The sequence below is a fragment of the Littorina saxatilis genome, linkage group LG14 (genome assembly GCF_037325665.1).
Source record: "Littorina saxatilis isolate snail1 linkage group LG14, US_GU_Lsax_2.0, whole genome shotgun sequence".
Taxonomy (NCBI): domain Eukaryota; kingdom Metazoa; phylum Mollusca; class Gastropoda; order Littorinimorpha; family Littorinidae; genus Littorina; species Littorina saxatilis.
This window is the reverse complement of record NC_090258.1, coordinates 18419798-18442401: the sequence shown is the minus strand read 5'-3', so window position 1 is coordinate 18442401 and position 22604 is coordinate 18419798. Positions and strand designations below refer to the sequence as shown.

Here is a 22604-nt window from a genome sequence, read left to right as displayed (position 1 = left end):
TCGAAAGTGGGGTCCGACACAGAAAGTGGGGACCGACACAATGAATTATGGGAACCGTCACGCCTACGTCACAAAAGTGTGGGGGGACCGAACACAGCCAATTTAACTGACTACTTTTGTTGTTTTTATTATTACGGCTGTTTGGATGGCCCTACAATCTTGAAACTTGGGCTGTCTGCTACATGTTGAACTTTTTGCTGGACCAACGACAGTTCCAAGCAGGCATTTTTTGGTAGGATATTTCTTGCCGATGCTACGAATTATGCAGTTTTGCAGTAAAGTGGAAGGCATTCTACCTAATAACGGCTAAAATATCAAAAACCTTCAATCCAACAGCACCTAGGCATGTAGTGTAAACACTCACAGATCTAACAAGACCATTCTCAGAGAGCAACATTGCGTAATACTACCATAAATGGATGTTTTGGGTGACAGTACCTCGATCTTGTCCGCGAATTTTGGCGTGTGGGAACCGAGTGGGAACCGAACACAAAGGGTCAGGGCACCGAACACAAAGCGTAGGGGAACCGTCACAGTGTCACCGGTGTGTACATGGCTAGCTGGCAGTGAGCTGTGAATCGCAAGCATGAAGGCAGAGGGAGCGCTTTTCAATTGTGTGACTTTGTGTTCTGTTTTGTTCGTGTTCGCCTTCGGTGCTCAGTCTAATCATGGTGAGTAGATCTTAACACTTGGCTTGATTGTCCCAGTTGATTAGAACGTTGGATAATAAGAATGCTTGCTTGTTTATCTCGGTGTGTACTATCAGCTGGCACTGGGCCCACGACAGGGTGTCAGCTGCGATAGTCAACTCTGAATCGATGGCTAGATTATGACATGTTGCGTTCTCGAGATACTGAGAGACAGCTGCTGGGAAAAGTTATCACTCAGGTATTGGACATGAGGAAATACGACACAGTAATTCCATGGTTGTTTGAAAACTCTGCTAGGTAAAACGACAGTCCCAGTGTGTGTAGGCTGTGTGTGTTTCGGGAGGGGGGGGGGGGGGTGTGCGTGCGCGCGTGTGTGTCTGTGTGTCTGTGAGTCTGTCTGTGTCTGTCTGTTTCTGTTTGTGTCTGTGTTTTTGTATGCAATGTGTGTGTGTGTGTGTGTGTGTGTGTGTGTGTGGTCAGTAATGCCCAACGCATCCGGCATGCGGTATATTCATAACCCGTATTATCTGTGCTAGCTGGGCACGTTGTGACGTGTAAAGGGTTCTTTCTTTATTTGGTGTTTAACGTCGTTTTCAACCACGAAGGTTATATCGCGACGGGGAAAGGGGGGCGATGGGATAGAGCCACTTGTCAATTGTTTCTTGTTCACAAAAGTACTAATCAATAATTTGCTCCAGGGGCTTGCAACGTAGTAGGCTACAATGTATTACCTTACTGGGAGAATGCAAGTTTCCAGTACAAAGGACTTAACATTTCTTACATACTGCTTGACTAGAATCTTTACAAAAATTGACTATATTTTATACAAGTAATACTTAACAAGGGTAAAAAGAGAAACAGAATCCGTTAGTCGCCTCTTACGACATGCTGGGGAGCATCAGGTAAATTCTTCCCCCTAACCCGCGGGGGGGGACGTGTAAAGGGTGTAAAGGGAGATGCACCAAGGTATATTTCTTTGCAATATTTATCCGCAAGTTTTTCCAGGTCAAAAAAGGCAACAACAGTAGCCTTATCTCTCTTCCCCTGTTTTTAAATCAAGCGCAGTACATATAGTGCATGCCGTGTCAAAATGCGGAGACCTTATCGCAGTAGACTTAGTCAATGTTTACTTATACAAAGCAACCTCGCAAACTGTCATCGCGAGACGAACCGACCTCGTAACTCAAGTGTGTGTTTGCCTACAACTGAGTCATTTCTGATGAACAGCTTTTCCCACAACGAATCAGTTTTAAAGCGCCAGGAGGTTAAAGAGACATTACCCCTGGATCTTTTGAGTCACTTTAAAAGCAAGGTGTTTGACTGGAAACCATCAAACGTTCTTACTGCTTGGATTTTAAGTAATGTAACATGTGTTTTCAATATTCTGTCTACAGAATCTGACTTGGAGTGTAATGTTTGTACACACAGCTTGTACATCGAACTGAATAATAATTTATCTTTATCAACATTTCACATACAATTTGGACCGGGTTTTTTCTCTCATGTAAATCTTGGTATTTACTTCGCAAATAATAAGTATATAACGAATGGTTCTCTATCATATCTGCTTTTATATACTAAGATTAGATTGTTTTAAAACAATTCATAGACTGCTTTTCAGTATCAGCATTGTGATGCGTTGCTCCCTCAGATCACGTTGTGTTGACTCTTAATGAAAGTTGTTCTTGTGATGGTGCAATGAGGACTTAAACGTCCTCAGTGACAACAGTCGGCAATTACATAAATATGTCTCACGCTTTCCTTCTTTGCCGCCACTAAGGCAAACGTGTGCAAGATTGTTTGTCATCATTTTCACGAGTTTTCATTCACAAGCACCTGGGAAATAAATGTCATGTTCCCCGGGGAATAAATCCCCGGTTACCATAGTTGCAGGAAGCCCTATTACATGGATAATCAAAAGCAAACCCAATAGAAACGCTCGAGGATTCTTCGGCTCTTTTCATCGGCGTTTCCCCAGACCTAAACAGACGACACTGCTTCGCCAAGTTCCAAATACGAACTGGCAAACTGGCAAATGTAAACAAAAAACAAAACTACCTCATCAAAGGTCATACATTTATGCTTTATCGCAAACAAATGAAACCTATCGATATGTTTTATCTTCTCACAAAGTCATGGAGTGCGTGTATCTCTGTTTGAACGTCAAGTTTAAGTCAAACCAATTGACCCCTGACACACACATTTTGACCCGTGCACAAGACGTTGTATCGATAAACTAAGCGCAAATAAAAAAATAATAATAAAAAAGCAAAGAACATAGCAACAAGAAATGAAGACATCTGACAAAGCCGAGCAAGCAGAATGACAAGTCTAATGAAAAACAGAGAGGCAATGAGAAACAAGATCGCGATTATCTTTCCTTCACGGCACGACGCAAATCGTTTGTGTCCTTTGACCCAATTCGTGCAGTGCTGCACGATGCAAATCTTCTGTGACCTTTGACTCAACGTAGCTTCAATATTCGATTACTAATATTTACCACTGAAAACCGAGGGGTGGAATACCGAGAGGGGCAGGGTGGTAGGGCGATGGTGAAATGTAATGAAGAGACACGTGTAGCAATAAGAGAAAACCGATTCTGCAATAACACAAACAAGAACAAAAAACCCAACACTGACCCGGCTATATGAATATTTAATCAATAATATGATCGTCTGCGTTGCAGGTGTGCAAGTGAAGGGTTGGGGGGGGGGGTAACTTGGTCATTAATTTGTGTGTGTCAGTGTTTGTGTTCATGGACTGATTGTGAGGGAGGGGGAGGGTGGGGTGGGGTGTGTTTCAGGTTTTGGTGTGGGTATGAAACGAGCAAAACAATACCCACACCACAAAATCTTGGAGGCAAAAAAACACTCGCCGTCGCATCATTTTGTCCGCACAATATTATATGCACCAACAACCGGAAAGAAAGGTGACAATGGAAAAAGACTCATCTTTGCTTCCTGCGATTCCTTGCCCCCGACTCGAACGTCGCACGATAATCCACATAACAGATCTGTTGTGAGATGGTCAACGCTGACTGTGCAAGCAAATCACCTCGTTTGAAATACGACAATCCCATCGCTCGAATGCAACATGTGGGCACTATCGTCTCAAAGGCGCTTATTGTTGGTTTCACACACCACTCTGTAGTCGGAACCTACAGAACTTTGCATCCTCAAACCTGACATACTTGTCTCAACATTATAAACTCAAATCACACACAGTAAGTTGCTTTCGCACGCCAGCTTTGAACAACGTGCTGGGGCCCCGAACATGCATTATAATAACAGAACTCGCGTTTCAAACCATGGCTCCCTGTGTTGATTTTTCACTTAATGTTGAACCACCAACATGATGACAAAAACGATGTTTGATGGTTTGTTGCCAGACCAGCTTTTTTGTCGGTCCTCGGGGGGCATATCGACTTTTGTTTCATATTTATTGACCGCGGCCTTCGGCCTTGGTCAATAAATATGAAACAAAAGACGATATGCTCCCCCTCGGACCGACAAAAAAGCTGGTCTGTCAACAACCCATCAAACATCTTATAATGTTACACGCTTTGACGAATGACAAGAACAGAGTCAAGGTCGCAATCGTCCCTCCAAAAGCCCAACAATGCACACATTGCTTTCATTACTCCCGCTGTTACCCGTTTCTTCTTTCACAAATTCTTCAACACTGAGATTATTGCAAACGGCATTCGAGACGACAGTACTGTTTCTATACGCGAGTTTAGCTGCCATTGGAAAATGGCTCGCTCATCAGGCCTGTGAGTCTGAAATAGTAGGACAGAGTTGTGTACAGACAAAACAAAGACAGCGGAAAGAACAAACTATTCGCGCATGCAGACACAGAAAGACGTCATAAAGAATTCGATGCTTCAAAAGATACAGACTGTGACGTCATTCGCACATACCTAGACGTCCTTCATAGTTGTTCGGTCACTTCCGTCAAAGAAGCAGATCTATCCACAATCATGGCTGATGTGGTTAGCCTTGTCAAAGCGTGAGTACGCAAAACGTGTTTCACTGTTTTTTCTCTCCTCTGTTGAAGCTGTGAGACATAATTGTTATTCAGGCTTGGTCGTGTGACATAGTTTTCTTTCACACTCGATTAGCTGATGTCTAACTCAGCCTGACGGCTTCGTTAGACAATCAACGTAATCTCGTTCGGAAGAAAACGTCTGTCACACGACCAAGTCTGAATAGCAGGTAATATTGTTATAAGCTTTGGAATTGCCCGCGTGCAATGCTGTCAGCTGGCTCAAAACTATCTTTTGTGGAACTTGAAATTTCAACTATTTTGGCGTCGAAGCGCTGTCCGGCTGGAGGCAGTACTTTTCTAAATGCTTGCATCCTTTTCAACATTATGTCCCGTTTCGACTCAATACGCGGTATTACGTTGAACTTTAAAATATCAGCCGGGTTAAAGTTTAAAAAGAAAGTTTCGTAGGACAGCTTGCGTGAACTCTGACATACACTGTTAAAAGGACTACGCTTTACACTTAGGCCTAGATGAAGAAGTCGACTCATGTAACGAGGATTTACGTGTAACAGCGAACACGATATCTGATTGGCAGGCACGTTCTGGCACGTGACCGACTTCCACTATGACCACACCTACATGACGTCACAGCTGTCGTGCGTGAAGGGCGTCAACAACCCGTCCATCCTGGGCAACCAGTGGTGTGACTCTCCATGGACCCTGGTCACCAAGACCATCAATGCCATGAAGATTCTCCACCCTGATGTGGATTTTCTTCTCTGGACAGGGTGAATGAATGAGTGTGTGGGTGTGGGTGTGGGTGTGGGTGGGTGTGTGTGTGTTTTCTCAAGGCAGTACCAACATGGCAGTAATGTCAGACTTTAGTAGATTTATTAAAGGTTGCTTTCAAAGCGAGTTTCCTTCCTTTTCGTTGTAATAACGTTTGCTTAAGAATTTTATCATCATCATCATCATCATCATCATCATCATCCATCATCGTCGTTGTCATCATCATCGTCGTCGTCGTCGCCGCCGTCGCCGTCACCGTCACCGTCACCGTCACCACCACCACCACCACCGTCGTCGTCGTCGTCATCATCATCATCATCGTTGTAATAACGTTTGCTTAAGAATTTTATCATCATCATCATCATCATCTTCATCATCATCATCATCATCGTCATCGTCGTCGTCGTCACCGCCGCCCTCGCCCTCGCCCTCACCCTCACCCCCACCCTCACCCTCACCCTCACCCTCGCCCTCACCCTCGCCCTCCTCATCACCCTCCTCATCACCCTCCTCATCACCCTCACCCTCCTCCTCCTCATCACCCTCACCCTCCTCCTCCTCATCACCCTCACCCTCCTCCTCCTCCTCATCACCCTCACCCTCCTCCTCATCACCCTCACCCTCCTCCTCTTCCTCCTCTTCCTCCTCTTCCTCTTCCTCCTCTTCCTCTTCCTCCTCTTCTTCCTCTTCTTCTTCTTCTTCCTCCTCTTCCTCCTCTTCCTCTTCTTCCTCTTCTTCCTCTTCCTCCTTCTCTTCCTCCTCCTCTTCCTCCTCCTCTTCCTCCTCTTCCTGCTCCTCTTCTTGCTCCTCTTCCTGCTCCTCTTCTTCTTCCTTTTCTCCCTCTTCCTCCTTTTCTTCCTCTTCCTCTTCCTCCTCTTCCTCCTCTTCCTCTTCCTCTTCCTCCTCTTCCTCTTCCTCCTCTTCCTCTTCCTCTTCCTCTTCCTCTTCCTCCTCTTCCTCTTCCTCTTCCTCTTCCCCCTCTTCCTCCTCTTCCTTTTCCTCTTCCTCCTCTTCCTTTTCCTCTTCCTCTTCCTCCTCTTCCTTTTCCTCTTCCTCCTCTTTCTCTTCCTCTTCCTCCTCTTCCTCCTCTTCCTCTTCCTCTTCCTCCTCTTCCTCTTCCTCTTATTCATCATTCATTCATCCATCATTCATTCATCATTCATTCATCCATCATTCATTCATTCATCATTCATTCATCCATCGTTCATTATTCATTCATTCATCCATCATTCATTCATTCATCCATCATTCATCCATCATTCATCCATCATTCATTCATTCATCCATCATCCATCATTCATCATTCATTCATCATTCATTCATTCATCCATCATTCATCCATCATTCATCCATCATTCATTCGTCATTCATCCATCATTCATCCATCATTCATCCATCATTCATTCTCATTCATTCTCATTCATTCATCATTCATCCATCATTCATCCATCCATCATTCATTCATCCATCATTCATCCATCATTCATCCATCATTCATCCATTCATCATTCATTCATTCATCCATCATTCATCATCATCCATCATTCATCCTCATTCATCCTCATTCATCATCCATAATTTATTCATCCATCATTCATCCATTATTCATTCATCCATCATTCATTCATCATTCATTCATCATTCATTCATTCATCATTCATTCTCATTCATTCTCATTCATCATCATTCATCCATCATTCATCATTCATTCATTCATCCATCATTCATTCATTCATCCATCATTCATCATCATCCATCATTCATTCATCCATCATTCATCATCATTCATTCATCCATCATTCATCCATCATGCATCCATCATTCATCCATCATTCATCCATCATTCATTCATGATTCATTCATCCATCATTCATTCATCATTCATCCATTATTCATCCATCATTCATTCATCATTCATTCATCATTCATCATTCATCAGGGATGAAAATTCTCCGTTTTTTCCGACTTTTCCGATTATTTTCAATGGGCCATCCGATTTATTTGTGCGATTCCTGTTTTTTTACGGTACGGTTTCTGTTTAAAGACGAACAGTCTCATTCTTCTCAAACAAAATGGCGAGCGCGAAAGTTCTCCAACGTGACAAGGATCGACTTTCCGATTCATGCTCCAAGAACAAATTCCGATGGGATTGGATGGACAAACACATCGATGATGTTCGAGTTGGGGACGTTATCCGAAAATTGGACGAGGAAGGCGTGGTGAAGTGCGTGTGTTGCGGAAAAAATATTAAGTATGGTCAGGCCTGAAAGTCTCGGTCATTGTTTTTTGAGCGGGCTGAGACTAGTTGGTAGTCGTGTCGTAGATTGTTGACACTCTCTCTCTTTATTTTGCACCCACTGACATTTTTTTTCCCGGGGCAGCATGCCCTTGGACCCCCCCCCCCCCCCCCCCCCTTGTAGTCTGAAAGTGATATAAAATTCTCTCTCTATATATATATATATATTTCATGACAATACCAGCTTGTTGTAATCCCTTTTTAATGCCTGAAAAAGAAGTAGATTTGCTTTCAAATGAGCACCAGATTGCTTCATTTTGTATGTATTTTGGGGCCATGTTTGAATCCAAGTTTAAGGCTCAGATAGCCCCAGATTGCACCAAATTGCACCCTTGAAAAAAAAAAATTCCGGGGGGGCATGCCCCAGGACCGCCCTAGAAGTCTTGGCGCTTTGCGCCTGCGAAACTTGGCGCTACGCGCCTTCGAAATTTTTTTTCAGTTTTTTTTCCCCTTCAGTTTTCATCCCTCATTCATTCATCATTCATTCATCATTCATCATTCATTCATCATCATTCATTCATCCATCATTCATCCATAATTCATTCATCATTCATCATTCATCATTCATTCATCCATCAATCATTCATTCATTCATCCATCATTCATCATCATTCATCCATCATTCATCCATCATTCATTCATCCATCATTCATTCATCCATCATTCATTCATCATTCATTCATCCATCATTCATCATTCATTCATCCATCATTCATTCATCCATCATTCATTCATCATTCGTCATTCATCCATCATTCATTCATCATTCATTCTCATTCATTCTCATTCATTCTCATTCATTCTCATTCATTCTCATTCATCCTCATTCATCCTCATTCATCATTCATCATTCATTCATCATTCATCATTCATTCATTATTCATTCATCATTCATTCATCATTTATCCATCAATCATTCATCATTCATCCATCATTCATCCATCCTTCATTCATCATTCATTCATCATTCATCCATCATTCATCCATCATTCATCCATCATTCGTTCATCCATCATTCATTCATCCATCATTCATTCATCCATCATTCATTCATCCATTATTCATCCATCATTTATTCATCATTCATTCATCCATCATTCATCATCCATCCATCATTCATCCATCATTCATCCATCATTCATCCTTCATTCATCCTTCATTCATCCTTCATTCATCCTTCATTCATCCTTCATTCATCCATCCTTCATTTATCCATCATTCATTCATCCATCATTCATTCATCCATCATTCATCATTCATCCATTCATTCATCATTCATCCATCATTCATTCATCATTCATTCATCATTCATTCATCATCCATCCATCATTCATTCATCATTCATCCATCATTCATTCATCCATCATTCATCCATCATTCATCCATCATTTATTCATTCATCATTCATTCATTCATCATTCATTTATCCTAAAATATCACCAAAATCGCTTCAGTTGTGATTTTGGGGTTCTTGCAATAATGGGTAGATAAAACATTGTATAGTATTGTGGTGGAAGAAATTTCACCAAATCATTAAACCGTTAAAATGACAGTTTAACCGCCAAAAAACACTCTGCTCCTTGTTTCTTGGTCCCTAATCGTCGGATTTACACCAAAATTGGACCATTGTCCCTAACTGATCTCCAATACAAACTTTTCAAGAAGAAAAAGTTAATTATTGGCAGTTAAAAAACCGTTAAATCCCGTTTTTTCACCAATCTTTATGAAATTTTGTGAGTAGGTCCGTTGTCCATAACTGAGTTTCAATACGTACTTTTCAGAAGAAAACCAAGCTTTTGTCAGTTATAAACCGTTATTTTCTAATTTTTCACCGATCTTTATGAAATGTTGTGAATTTCAACAAGAATAAAAAGTATCTAAACTTTGAAGCCTTTTTTTCTCAGAATGATGTTTTCGGCACCTTGCTTCGCCGTTTCCTTGATAACTCAAAATGTTCTCAACCGACTGGAACAAAACGTAGCATGGCTTTTTAGTATTCATAGGACTACACTTTGTGGAAGGCGTTTGTGGGTCGGGATAAAATCAAAGAAAATATAGCTTGTCAGTTAAAACCGTTATATGTAAATATGATGAAATCAACGTTTTAATTAAAATAACGTAATTTTGATTCCACAAAATGTAGTCCAATTACATGTTATTGTATGTTTTGAATTTCTTTAAAAAATGTGCGCTCCTTGAAGAATTATCAAGGAAACGCCAAAATCACTATTTTCGGTTTCTAGATAATGTATGTTTTTCCGTTGAATTGTTTCTCAACGGCAGTTGTCGTGACATATTAACTAACACAATATATGGGTCAGCAATGCATTTGACTTTATTTGAGCCGAAATCCATTAATATTTCCCATTCTAAATAGGAACACAACTGAAGCGATTTTGGTGATATTTTATACTAGAACCTCCCCTTAAACAAGTTTATTCAATAAATTCCATTGGTACTATTACCGCATACATGAAGTAAGGAACATGGAGCACAACAAGCTAGGCTTATAAGCGTACTCTTAAAAGCAAATGAAATTTGGCGGACGATTTTAATATATGTCAAAATAATAATGGTAAATTATGGTAGACAAACATGTATCAATAAAAGGAAAAAAACAAAAAAACAATGCTAAACTAACAACAGTACTCACACGCGCTCGCACACTCACTCGCACACACACGCATACAATGACTTCCACATGGTTGAAAATAGAATACTACCAGAACAAGGAAATGTAAACAGTACTGCACATGGTCGTTTCGAACATGGATGAGATAAATGCATTCATTATTCAAAACGTTTGCTTAATAAGATAAACCTGAATAACTGGTCAAATATCAATGCATTTTCGCTGTCTGACTTGTCTCTATTGCCATACAGAAAATCATCAGCGGTTAGCAAATCATAGTTGGGCAGTGTTGACAAGGTGACTTCACGTATTTGAAGAGATAAGGGGCAATGAAAAATATAGTGCTCCGCATTTTCAACAGGATAACCATTCATCATTCATCATCATTCATCCATCATCATTCATCCATCATTCATCCATCATCATTCATCCATCATCATTCATTCATCCATCATCATTCATCCATCATCATTCCTCATTCATCCATCATCATTCATCATTCATCCATCATCATTCATCATCATTCATCCATCATTCATCCATCATCATTCATCCATCATCATTCATAATTCATCCATCATCATTCATCCATCATCATTCATCCATCATCATTCATCCATCATCATTCATCCATCATTCATCCATCATTCATCCATCATCATTCATCCATCATCATCATTCATCCATCATCATTCATCCATCATCATTCATCCATCATCATTCATCCATCATCATTCATCCATCATCATTCATCCATCATCATTCATCCATCATCCATCATCCATCATCTTGCTCCTCCTCCGTGTCCTCCTTCTCACAATCCTCAAAGTCTTCCTCGTTGTCGTCAACGTGTCAATGCTGGTTCTCGTATTTATCATCGGCGTCGTCGTCGTCGTTCGTCGTTCGTCATCGTCGTTCGTCATCGTCATCGTCATATTCTTCTTCTTCTTTGTTCGTCATCATCATCATCATGTTCTTCTTCTTCTTTTTTCGTCTTCGTCATCATCATGTTCTTCTTCTTCTTTTTTCGTCTTCGTCATCATATTCTTCTTCTTCTTTGTTCGTCTTCGTCATCATATTCTTCTTCTTCTTTGTTCGTCTTCGTCATCATATTCTTCTTCTTCTTTGTTCGTCTTCGTCATCATATTCTTCTTCTTCTTTGTTCGTCTTCGTCATCATATTCTTCTTCTTCTTTGTTCGTCTTCGTCATCATATTCTTCTTCTGCTTTGTTCGTCTTCGTCATCATATTCTTCTTCTTCTTTGTTCGTCTTCATCATCATGTTCTTCTTCTTCTTTTTTCGTCTTCGTCTTCGTTTTTTTTCATCGTCTTCTTCACCTTCGTTTTTAATGTCCGCGAAGTTGTCATTAATGTTTTCCCTCCAAACCCTACATCGTCATTGGCACAGTTGTTGTCGTTGTTTTCAAACCTAACAATTCAAATAACTTTGTTATTTTATCCAGGGACACGGTGGCCCACATTTCCAACGACAAGATGAACGTCACCATCAACATGGATGTCATGGCGAACCTCACCAAGGCCATGAACGACACTTTCCCAGACAAGAAGGTGTATGCCACCTTTGGTAACCATGACTACTACCCGGCCAGTCAGTTCCCAGCCGTTTCCAACATCATCTACAACGAAACAGCCGAGCTATGGAAGCAATGGATTGAGGACGAAGAACAGCTGACGAATTTTAGAAGAGGTACACGTAATGAGAGAATTTTAACACACTCATTGTCAGCAGTAGCCAATTATTGACCATGTTTGGCAATACGGTACCGATTATGTATTTACGGGTATTTGTGTTTGTGGATATTTGCGATTGAGGATATTTGTGTGTGAGGATATTTGTGTTTGAAGGTATTTGTGTTTGAAGATATTTGTATTTGAAGATATTTTTGTTTGAAGATATGTATGTTTGAAGATTTGACAAGTGGCTCTATCCCATCTCCCCCCTTTCCCCGTCGCGATATAACTTTCGTGGTTGAAAATGACGTTAAACACCAAGTAAAGAAAGAAAGAAAGAAATGTTTGAAGATGTTTGTGTTTGAAGGTATTTGTGTATAAGAATATGTCTGTTTTGGGTTATGACCTTGAAATATGTTTGTGTTTGAAGGTATTTGTGTATAAGAATATGTCTGTTTTAGGTTATGACCTTGAAAGATGTTTGTGTTTGAAGGTATTTGTGTATAAGAATATGTCTGTTTTAGGTTATGACCTTGAAAGATGTTTGTGTTTGAAGGTATTTGTGTATAAGAATATGTCTGTTTTAGGTTATGACCTTGAAAGATGTTTGTGTTTGAAGGTATTTGTGTATAAGAATATGTCTGTTTTAGGTTATGACCTTGAAAGATGTTTGTGTTTGAAGGTATTTGTGTATAAGAATATGTCTGTTTTAGGTTATGACCTTGAAAGATGTTTGTGTTTGAAGGTATTTGTGTATAAGAATATGTCTGTTTTAGGTTATGACCTTGAAAGATGTTTGTGTTTGAAGGTATTTGTGTACAAGAATATGTCTGTTTTAGGTTATGACCTTGAAAGATGTTTGTGTTTGAAGGTATTTGTGTATAAGAATATGTCTGTTTTAGGTTATGACCTTGAAAGATGTTTGTGTTTGAAGGTATTTGTGTATAAGAATATGTCTGTTTTAGGTTATGACCTTGAAAGATGTTTGTGTTTGAAGGTATTTGTGTATAAGAATATGTCTGTTTTAGGTTATGACCTTGAAAGATGTTTGGTTTTGCACGTACGTGCAAGTGTGTAACGATGAGCAGACTTCCTGTCCATTTGCGCACTGGAGACTGTAAACATGTGCGGGTGTAAATTTGTAAAAATGATATGCCATTCCATCAGTTCTTTTGGATGTTTTACTTTGATTGTGTGTTGATCCAAATATGCCTCCATTTTCCTGTACGTGGACGCAACTCTCCCTCTCCATTCTTCTTCGTAACCCCCCCTAACCCCCATCCATACCTTCCCCCAAACATTGATTTTGACGGTGTTTTAAGGTAACCTTCTCTCCGCCCGATCAGCTATTCCTTCATTAAACAAAACTATTCATTCAAGTTTAAAATACTGCATTTACAGGAGGATATTACACCCGCCTTCTCCCCCCACATAACAAAGTGAGGATCGTGGCTCTCAACACCAACCTGTACTACACATCGGACAAAATAACCGTCAACGAAACTGACCCAACTGGACAGCTGCAGTGGATGCGTCTGGTTTTGCAGCTAGCAAAGAGCAACAGCGAAAAGGTAAAACAAACAAAAAGTAATGATGAGGTTGACACTGTAAGAACACGGTTAGGGGGAGGTAAGCTAATAGAGATGAGACGCATTGCTAATGATGCTGGTAGAGATACAGTACATTACTAACGTGAGGTAAACTGGTAGGAGTCGGTTAAATGAATTGTTAGATGAGTTAAAAAAATATATGTCAGATGAGTTTAATTGATAGAAATGAGATTCATTTTAAGGGTGAAGTAAGCTGGTAGAATTGAGGTAGAAATTAAGCTAAGACTGAGGTATAGTGGTAGAAATTATGTGCATGTATATTGTTGATGGTTAAGTAACCGGTTAGAAATAAGGTACTCAACCGATAGAAATGATGAACATTGCATATGAACATGAAGTAACACTGGCGATTCGTATCAACCTTGAAAACTGGCTTCGGGATTGATGGTTCTTTGTGTTTTTATGGTGAAAAAGACTTAAGGTTGTAAGATACAATGGAAAAAATAAAGAGAGCTCCCTAGAGAAAAAAAACCCTTGTAGTCAGAGAATGCATTTCTTTTAACATGTTTTGTAAGCTCTCGCGCTAATAACAAAGTCACGGGAAAGAACTCGCAAGGCACGTATGTACATGCACGGAGAATAAGCGAGACACGGGATCGAAGTCGTCGTAACTGAACAAACAAAAGCAAACACATCAAACAACAAACAAATGGGCAATCAACAAACAAAACAGACAAACAAACAATATGATGAGGTTGCTTTCTCCTCACCAGGTGATACTGGCAGCTCACATACCACCGGGCATCCACACTCCTAGGGGTGTGCAGTGGTTTCAGGACAAGTTCGTCCAGCCCTTCAACAGCATCGTCAAGGACTTTGCTGACGTCATCAAGGCCATGCATTTCGGTCACGACCATTATGACGGCTTCAAGGTGTTCGACGACAACAGTGGTAATGAAAAGTGGTGTCACGAAGAATGTCGTCGTTTTTTAAACTCGAAGGAATAAGAAAGTCGGTGGGGGTGGTTGGTCGATATAGGAGGGAGAATAAGAAAATGAAGAGACACAATATGTTCTGTAGCCCCGGTGAAGTAAGAATCTAGAGAAATTAAGTGTAAGCGTATTTCCTCTTGTTTTTCTTTCTCTTGATGTGTGATCTGTTTGATTTGTGTCTCGTTCAGCTTGTGAACGTTTTGATCAAAACCATATGAACGCCCTGTCATTTCGACCGGATTGTACACTTTTTTTTTCTTTTTTTTTTGTACATTTGTTTAAGGCACAATTTCTCTTCCTTCATACATTCAAATCAACATACCTTTATCCACGTTCCAGGAAAACCAGCCATCCCGCTGTTCGTGGCTCCCTCCGTGACCCCGTGGCGTTTTATCCTCAACGAAGAAGTCACGGGTTCTCCACACAACCCCGCCATCCGTCTGGTCACGTACGACAGAGACACGGGCGATCACGTCAACATTGACCAGTACAGAATGGATCTCAGCGCTTCCCTGCCACAAGGGGATGGGGATTTTACACGTCTCTACTCGTTTACTGAGGTGAGAATCTTGGGATTTACACAGAAATGTCGTCTTGTAACGTACGACAGAGAGCCTGTACGGTAATTATGTCAACATTGACCAGTACAGAATGGATCTCAGCGCTTCCCTGCCACAAGGCAGGGGCGGATCAGTTCATTTTATGGGGGGGTTTCCGAAAGTATATTGTGAAGATATGGGTGTGAAGGCGCGAAGCGCCTAGCTTGCTAGGGGGGTCCGGGGGCATGCCCCCCCGGAAAATTTTGAAAAAAAGGATGCAAAATGGTGCATTCTGAGGATGATCATTACCAGTTTCAGGCAGCAGATTTTGTCACTGATTAATACCCAAAAAACTGAAACTCAACCCAAAATCAAAACTTGACTAAATGTAAAAACACACAAAAATATTTTTATTTTTTGGCTGGGGGGGGGGGGGGGGAGGGGGGTTTCCGGAAACCCCAGAAACCTCCCCCCCCCCTCGTCCGCCCCTGCAAGGAGATGGGAATTTTACTCTTCTCTACTTGAGGTGGGAATGTGCTGTTTATTCATCTTGTAACCTACAACATGGTTATCATGTCAACATAGAATAATGCATAATGTATTTCAGCATCTCCTTGCCGAAAGGACATAATAAATTTACTCTACTCTTTTACCGGGGTGATTACAACAGTCCGTATTGGTAATATTGTCCAAATCTACATCGTCCTGCAATCTGATAATCGTGCCAAAGAGCCGCCGGAAATACACGATTTGGGTAATGTTTTTTCACGGTCTGTGGAAGAATAGGGGAAGGGCTCCTAATATGGACCGGCTCCTAATATGGACCACCTCCTGTTCTGACAAACTAACGGCGCTAGAGCGCTCAAACAAGTTTAATTCGCTGTATTCACCCTCTCGGATAACTTGCACATGTCAAAACAGTTGCAGAAACACAAACCTCAAAACCGTTAGGCTTTTTCTCTTTTTTTCACTTTTGGCAGCGTTCACTCTACATTTGCCGCCTAAAACGGACTCGTTTCTGTCCACAGCCAAAGCTTTTATCACACAAAAATTGCTGGATATATATGACAGCTAAGTCCGTATTTGTTACATTTTTAGCAGTGTTGACCCCGAGTTTCTACTGCAAACAAACAATAATAGCAAAATGTCAAAGTATGTGCGAGTCCCCTAATATGGACCACCTTCAACAAATCGAAGAAAATAAAAGCTAAAGGCTATTTTCATTCATTCAGTAAGAAGCTTGCTGGAAATAACCTACAACTAGCCCTCGAGATTAAAAACAAATATAACAAAAAGTCTTCTGTTCGTGGAAGTTGATAATTTCACTTATTTTCACTCTGTCTTTGATAAGCTTCTTTAGTTTCCTGGCGTGCTTCAAATTATGCTCTGATCAACCCGAAACAGATAAATCTAAAGCATATTTTAATTAGTCTGACTTGTACACTAAGTTGTATCATGTTATTTTGAAGTATAGGGGGCTTTTTACAGTGATTCGTGAAGGTCGCTTCACTGGTCCATATTGGGCGCCCAGGCTCCTAATATGGACCATTTGTGATTTTTTTCTGTATTTAATTTTTGCTGAATGTCTATCAAAGCTATTTCACTCTAATTAGACCTAACGGTTAACCTAAGAGAGAAGGACTACCAAACACAAAATGAAACTTCTTCGCAAGAAAACAAGCTAGTTATCAGCATGAAACAAAAAGTGGTCCATATTAGGAGCCCTTCCCCTACGTATTCCTTGACCGCGAGACATTAAATGGATTGTTTCTGTAGCATTGAAAATTGTAGGAAAGAGAGAATGCTTACTGTCCTACAGGCTAAATATTTCCCATCTTAAGGACATGATATGGGTTATATGATAATTTGAGTTTTTACGCCCTCACGGCTTTTGATGAGATACACAAGTGTATGCGTGTGTAGGTCTTTTACGTGCCATTGTGGTGACACGGGGCTGGGATATGGCTTCCGTCTCTGGGTCTTCACATAAAGTTGACCCGTGTCAGTCCCGGCTGGAATTCGAACGTGCGACCTTTCGATCACAAGTCCAGTGCTCTACCAACTGAGCTACCCCTTGAAAATTGTTTCATTCGGATTAACATGTATTGTTAGCTAGCGCTACAAGGTTTCAATGTGATTAATATTTAAAGGGAATGAACATTTTGTTGTGGACTGGGTGGCCGAATGGTAACGCACTTGCGCTCGGAAGCGAGAGGTTGCGAGTTCGACCCTGGGTCAGGGCGTTAGCAATTGTCTCCCCCCTTTCCTAACCTAGGTGGTGGGTTCAAGTGCTAGTCTTTTGGATGAGACGAAAAACCGACGTCCCTTCGTGTACACTACATTGGGGTGTGCACGTTAAAGATCCCACGATTGACAAAAGGGTCTTTCCTGGCAAAATTGTATAGGCATAGATACAAATGTCCACCAAAATACCCGTGTGACTTGGAATAATAGGCCGTGAAAAGTAGGATATGCGCCGAAATGGCTGCGATCTGCTGGCCGATGTGAATGCGTGATGTATTGTGTAAAAAAAATTCCATCTCACACGGCATAAATAAATCCCTGCGCCTTGAATATGTGCGCGATATAAATTGCATAAAATAAAAAAATAAAAAAATAAATCCCTGCGCTTAGAACTGTACCCACGGAATACGCGCGATATAAGCCTCATATTGATTGATTGATTGATTGTATATTTAGTGCTACAAGTTTTCAATGTGATACACATGTAAAGGGAATGAATATTTTGGTTGGGCTATCAGAGCTACAAGTTGCAGGACATCAGCGCTACTTCCCTGGACAGTCTCATCACACGCATGTCCGCACAGGCTGGGGGCGATGACCTCCTCAACACGTACTTTAAGTGAGTTTAGCTTTAATGTGGGAGAGTACTGTATGTGTGCGTGTGTGTGTGTGTGTGTGCGTGCGTGCGTGCGTGCGCACGTGTGTGTGTGTGTGCGTGCGTGTGTGTGTGGTATTGTATACGGGTGTGTAATTGTGTTATGTGTGTGAATATGTGAGAATGAACGTGTGTGTGCTGGCACGCGCCTGTGGCGTGTGTGTACGTGTGTATGTGTGCATTTGTGTGTGTCCTGTGTGTTTGTGTGTGTGTGCTTGTGCGTGTGTGTGTGTGTGTGTGTGTGTGTGTGTGTGTGTGTGTGTGTGTGTGTGTGTGTGTCAGAGAATTATATATTTGAAGAAAACCACTAGCTAATTTAATTTTCGAAATCCTGCAGTAGTGTTAAAGCCAAAAATTCGGGGGGGGGGGGGGGAGGGGGGAGGGGGATTGCGTGCATTTTCCAGCCTAAACAAATTCAAAGTAGTAGAGAGGAGGAAGAGTGGTGAAAGATAAACTTGCCAGCAGGGAAAAGAGATGACAATCACATAAGAATGATACACACATGGGAAATACAGTACCACGAATGAATGTAGAGAGACGGACAGAGAGGAACAGACAAATATACAGGGAGGGACAGACACACATACAGATAGACAAATGGAGTATAGACGAATGTGTCGGTATTAGCATTAACACTGTCTGTGATCTATCATTTATTGTAAAAAAAAATAAAAGTTAATATGTAGGCTACACAAAATATCAGGCTCGTGAATGGTTTAGTTCAGTCATACTTTTCATAATGATATCAACAGATGTACAATCCATGTAGAACGTGAAAATATATCTCAAATTCAAAACTTTGTTACAAATAATCAGTGCGCGCTCACACACGAACAAACGCAGGCACACACACACACACACACACACACACACACACACACACACACACACACACACACGCACACACACACACACACACCCACGCACGCACACACACACACACACACATACACACACACATACACACACACACACACACACACACACACACACACACACACACACCCCTTGGTGTCATCAGAATGGGATTCAACGAGAACCTCTCACCTCGTCCAACCCCCTCATCCTTGCTCCATTACCACCACCCCTATCACGACCAAACTATTCTAAAGCAGACAAAGAAGCAAATAACAAAATCATGAAAAAGCTCCAAAGAATGATTTAGAAAAAAGACAATGTGTTGGGAAAAAATGTGTATCACAAATATCGCCGTATTGAAAGTTATCGTGCTATACTCGTTACAGCTTCACCCTGACTGGAGCACAGTTTGAGTCATGTGACCAGACGTGCAAGACCAGAATCCTGTGTGGCTTCCGCCATTACACGTCAGCAGAGTTCAACAAGTGTGAGAGAGATAACTCGGATGCGTCTGGTACCGGATCAAGAGTAGCCGCCCCTACGTTATTAATCTTTCTCGTTGCTTTGCTCTCTTTGCTGCGGTAAATGTCTTAACGCTTAATTTTTTAAGAGACTACTATTAATACCACACAATGCAATGTTGTTTAATCATATACGCATATTTAAACAGTCTGTACTTTGATTTTCATCTAAAAATCGCCTTTATCGCAGTGGCGTCAAAAGCTGCTTACAAATGTCGGGTGTTTTCTCGAACATTTGTAAATATTTTTATATCGTTTCTGTCACAGCACCCTTTAACGGGCCAAGGAACTTTGTGTAATCTCAATGGTTTGTTCGACTTGTTTACAAGACTTGTCTTCTTTTGCCTATTCAACTTCTTTGTATTTTCGTGAGCAATTCTAAAGTATTTGTCTTTTTCTTGTGTATGACTACATTCGCAATCACTGTATGTTCATTCAAATCCACTATTGCACTCGGGACTTATCGTGTACGTCCTTCTTATTTGGCACAGTCGATTCGAGGTGTTTTGTTTGTTTGTTTGTTTGTTTTTTTGTTGCCTGTCAGTGATATTGGCATAAGCTGAAAATGTCAGTTTTAGTTGGTGTTTTTTTTTACATTTAGTCAATTTTTGACTAAATGTTTTAACATAGAGGGGGAATCGAGACGAGGGTCGTGGTGTATGTGTGTGTGTGTGTGTGTGTGTGTGTGTGTGTGTGTGTGTGTGTGTGTGTGTGTGTGTGTCTGTGTGTGTGTGTGTGTGTGTGTCTCTGTGTGTGTGTAGAGCGATTCAGAGTAAACTACTGGACCGATCTTTATGAAATTTTACATGAGAGTTCCTGGGTATGATATCCCCAAACGTTTTTTTCATTTTTTCGATAAATGTCTGATGACGTCATATCCGGTTTTTTTGTAAAAGTTGAGGTGGCAATGTCACACCCTCATTTTTCAATCAAATTGATTGAAATTTTTGTAAAGCAATCTTCGACGAAGGCCGGACTTCGGTATTGTATTTCAGCTTGGTGGTTTAAAAAGTAATGAATGACTTTTTTTTTAAATATAAAACGATCCAAATTTACGTTCATCTTATTACATCATTTCCTGATTCCAAAAACATATAAATATGTTATATTTGGATTAAAAACAAGCTCTGAAAATTAAAAATATAAAAATTATGATCAAAATTAAATGTTTGAAATCGATCTGAAAACAATTTCATCTTATTTCTTGTTGGTTCCTGATTCCAAAGACATATAGATATGATATGTTTAGATTTAAAACACGCTCAGAAAGTTAAAACGAAGAGAGGTACAGAAAAGCGTGCTATGCAGCACAGCGAAACCACTACCGCGCTAAACAGGCTCGTCAGTTTCACTCCGTTTTGCACAAGCGGCGGACTACGGTCATTGTGAAAAAATGCAGTGTGTTCAGTTTCATTCTGTGAGTTCCACATGCAGCTTGACTAAATGTAGTAATTTCGCCTTACGCGACTTGTTCTTCTTGCTTTTGAACTGATATACATTCACTTTGTTTCAAGTTCTTCAACCTGTTCTGGTATGCCACGAATGTTTTCAAATTGTACAAAGGTCAGTAATATTGTCCAGGGCCTCGAGTTTCTCCGGAGAAAACGTATAATTTCACGTTCTCTTTCGAAACGTAGGTACATGTATGTATAACATTGAAGAACATCCACATCTCCAACACGGCTGCAAAGTCAGTTGAGGTTCTCAGCAAAAGTACTCGTAGTATTAGTGTCTTGACAACATTACGCGTATTTGCGAGCAAACCATGCATTTGCGAGCAAACCATGCATTTGCGAGCAAACCATGCAACTTCTTTTAGGATCTTAAAACTCACCCAACATTCAGACCAAATGTAACGCAGTTCATTCCCAGATACGGGAATCGTCCGAAAATTACCAAAACGTGTCCCAAAACAATGGAGTTACAAAACACATTGAGATTACAACCCACTTATTAATATTAGCTCATGCAAATGTAAAATTTTTTACCCTTGTTTTCATTAAAACCAATGACAAAACAAAACTGCCAAACAAATACATTTACCGCTTGCACAGTCTGAAGTGCATACATGTCTCGTGTGGCTATATGTACCAGTCTTGAAAAGAAAATGTTAAATTAAACTTTTCCAAAACAGTATGTCTTTGTGTGTACGTGTGTATATCTCGTTGGTTGTTCGAACGCGTGTTTTCCCCCCTTGACTGACTGTTTCATTCCTTGTCTTTTCTTTTAAATACTACTGTCTCTCCTGCCTCCTCCTGCAAGTATACAAAGAGTCAAAGCGCTAGTTTAAATAACATTCAAGAAATTAATAATGTTGTATTTTATGACCCGAACACAACACCTCTGTGACCCCTGAAATTTGACAAGGGTCACAAGACTTGGCTTATGGTCGGAGGTCATCCAACCCTAGAATAATTGTGCAAAGTTTAAAAATATTTGAGATGATATCAATGTTGTTGTTTTTTGTTCACGGACGGAAGGCTGCTCAGCCATACAGACGGACACTACTCATTACTTTCTTTCTTTCTTTCTTTCTTTGGTGTTTAACGTCGTTTTCAACCACGAAGGTACTACTAATTTTACTAAGACTCACCGTTAGTCAAACATCTTTTCCGGGGGGACTGCAAACGAGGCTTGAATCATAGCTTGCAAAGTGGCAGGGAGCTGCAGAGAAATAAACACCTCTTCTCATAGATAATCTGACATTCGTATACTTCTATGCTTTGACCTTCATGCTCTGACCTTCCTTTCAACCTTGAACTCGACATTTCAGCTTCCCATTTAACCGCGACTGGCCAGGGAAAAGAGAAGGTTTGACGTGTGTATACTTTCATGCTCTGGCCTTCAGGCATCACCTTTCTTTGGGAGAGAACCAAAATGTCGAGGAGCAAAAGATAGAGACAAAAAAGGTCGAGGACATTTGGTCGAAGGTCAAATTAAACTTCGAGGGTGACAAAAAGATCTTGTGCAACAAAAGATCGACATGTTCCATCCCGGACCATGTGTCGCACTCGTCCTTTCGCTGTCGACCATTCCTCGACATTTTGTCACCCTCGACGTTTTGACTCTCGACCAAATATCCTCGACCTTTTCTGCCGCGACCTTTTTCTACTCGACCTTATTGTCGCACACCCCTTTCTTGCCAACCTTGACCTTCCAACGACCTCCTTTTAACCGAGGCTATATAGCCATAGCACCAA

The 22604-nt window shown here is 40.8% G+C and overlaps 1 protein-coding gene across 2 annotated transcripts; it reads left to right on the top strand.

Moving 5' to 3' along the window:
* The first annotated feature begins 537 nt into the window (after positions 1 to 537).
* LOC138947277 (acid sphingomyelinase-like phosphodiesterase 3b) lies at positions 538 to 21495 on the top strand. 2 transcript variants are annotated; one of them, XM_070318720.1, is made up of 8 exons: positions 538 to 671; positions 5233 to 5425; positions 11817 to 12061; positions 13447 to 13616; positions 14369 to 14546; positions 14927 to 15147; positions 17889 to 17989; positions 19270 to 21495. In XM_070318720.1, the coding sequence occupies exons 1-8, from the start codon at positions 587 to 589 to the stop codon at positions 19466 to 19468; spliced, it is 1392 nt and encodes a 463-aa protein (XP_070174821.1). In that variant the 5' UTR covers positions 538 to 586; the 3' UTR covers positions 19469 to 21495. The 2 variants fall into 2 exon arrangements, with proteins under 2 accessions (XP_070174821.1, XP_070174822.1); XM_070318721.1 differs by lacking the exon at positions 538 to 671 and adding an exon at positions 774 to 888.
* The last annotated feature ends 1109 nt before the right edge of the window (positions 21496 to 22604 follow it).

What these genes read in the sequence shown, in the direction of transcription:
- LOC138947277 (XM_070318720.1), top strand. Translation starts at nt 587, where the DNA reads ATGAAGGCAGAGGGAGCGCTTTTCAATTGTGTGACTTTGTGTTCTGTT. An exon ending in GGTGTTCGACGACAACAGTG is followed by an intron (nt 14,547 to 14,926) that starts GTAATGAAAAGT and finishes TCCACGTTCCAG; the next exon opens with GAAAACCAGCCATCCCGCTG. An exon ending in CTCCTCAACACGTACTTTAA is followed by an intron (nt 17,990 to 19,269) that starts GTGAGTTTAGCT and finishes TACTCGTTACAG; the next exon opens with CTTCACCCTGACTGGAGCAC.